At 29.1% G+C, this 1672-nt stretch overlaps 1 protein-coding gene across 1 annotated transcript in view; it reads right to left on the bottom strand.

Moving 5' to 3' along the window:
* Positions 1–943: 943 nt before the first annotated feature.
* LOC107461537 (dicarboxylate transporter 1, chloroplastic) overlaps positions 944–1672 on the bottom strand; it is a gene marked incomplete in the record, with an annotated part of 2328 nt that continues 1599 nt past the window's right edge. Inside the window, 2 exon segments of the mRNA XM_016080059.3 lie at positions 944–1494; positions 1580–1672. Coding sequence (XP_015935545.1) covers positions 1132–1494; positions 1580–1672 — 456 coding nt within the window.

The following is a 1672-nucleotide window of genomic DNA, read 5'->3' as shown; positions in this document are numbered from 1 at the left end:
TAATTTTTTTTTTATGCTCTCTCATGGATATTATTATTTTTTATAAAATTTTTATTATTTTTTGTTTAATATGAATTTTTTATTTGTTGTTTCTTTTGTATGAAATTTTTTTTATTTGTATTATGATTTTATTAATTCTATTAGAGTACTAAAGAGTACTGAAATGCTAAAAAATTAAAATTTATTTAAATATTTAAAATAAAATTATAAAATAATATAAAATAATTATTTAAATTTGTATCTTTTTCTATAATTTTTTATCTAGAAATGATTTTAAATCATGTAATCTAAATAATATTTATTTTACTATAATTCATTTTAAATAAAAATTACCAAACATAAACAATATTAATACCAACTCACTTTTAATCAAAATCAATTTTATAAAATTAATTTTATACAAACTTCTATTTATAAACGCTAATTCAAACACATACAAAATTACTAATTGCCTACTACTAATGTTGCGAGTTTGATAATTTATTTTTACAGGAGTTTGAAAATTTGATAAGGGAAAGTATGTCTAAATATATGTTAAAAGGAAAAGTATATACTCTATGAAGATATAACATAGCCTTTCATTGTTTCATCAGTCTTTTGGATTCGTTGTTGAATTCTTTGTTAGACTAATTAAACTCATCCACTCCTTTACTTTTTTATTTTCTCTTGAATGAATCTCGTTGGATAGTCAAAAAGAGAATAAAACTTTCAAAAAAAGCATATTGAGAAAAATCTAAATAAAGTACAGAAAATTTACTAATTTGACGATCTCAGAAATTTCATTGATAACCAACCACAGCAAACTATTGGATGAGTAATAGATAAGACAAAAAGTTTTAATGCATGATTTTAACAATATCATTATATATAACAATTATTTTTTTGGGATGTTATATATGGTCTCTTTAAACCACTTGCTAAGCAAACTTTAAGGCATGAATCATGATGAAAAGAAAGTTCAAGTATTGATTCGACTTGACTTCACTGTTTGCTGGAAACACATGGGATTTTCATGTCAAAAAATCATGTAAAAAATTACACTCGTTGGATCTAAAAAAGAATGATACAAAAAAGATGAATAGAATTGGCCTCAACTAAAATATGTGTACAAAAATCTGCAGTTTAATTTTGTTACCACAAGCCAATAGCTTTCCACCAAACACCCCCAAGACCCAACCAGATAAGAATATTAACGATACTGATAAGCAAGCCATAGCCCCACCATTGAGCAAGGGGCACATAGTTGGCTCCATAGAATACAGGAGCCGAGCCAATTCCATAGTGGGTAAGACCACCCATGAGGTTGGACAGGAATGATAGCACCATGGCTCCAAAGAATGGAGGAGTCCCCAACGCAGTGGCTACAGAGAGGAAGGCAGTGAACATGGCACCGATATGAGCAGCTCCACTTGCAAAGAAGTAATGCGAGTAGAAATACAAAAGTACTAGAATCCCAAATGATAGTTGCCATGACAGACCTAATCCTCCCACAAACTGCAACACAAATAACCCTCAGTCAGTTTAGTTAAATAATAACGTGTCACGATAATATAAGAAAGGAGTAAAAGAAAGAAATAACCTTGACTACAGTTTGGCTGAACCAAGCAATGAGGCCATATTTATTTAAGTAGGCAGCCATTGCAATGAGAGCAGCAAACCAAGTGAGAGTATC

This window comes from Arachis duranensis, chromosome 8 (genome assembly GCF_000817695.3).
Source record: "Arachis duranensis cultivar V14167 chromosome 8, aradu.V14167.gnm2.J7QH, whole genome shotgun sequence".
In the NCBI taxonomy this organism is placed as follows: Eukaryota; Viridiplantae; Streptophyta; class Magnoliopsida; order Fabales; family Fabaceae; genus Arachis; species Arachis duranensis.
This window is presented reverse-complemented; position numbering and strand designations above follow the sequence as displayed.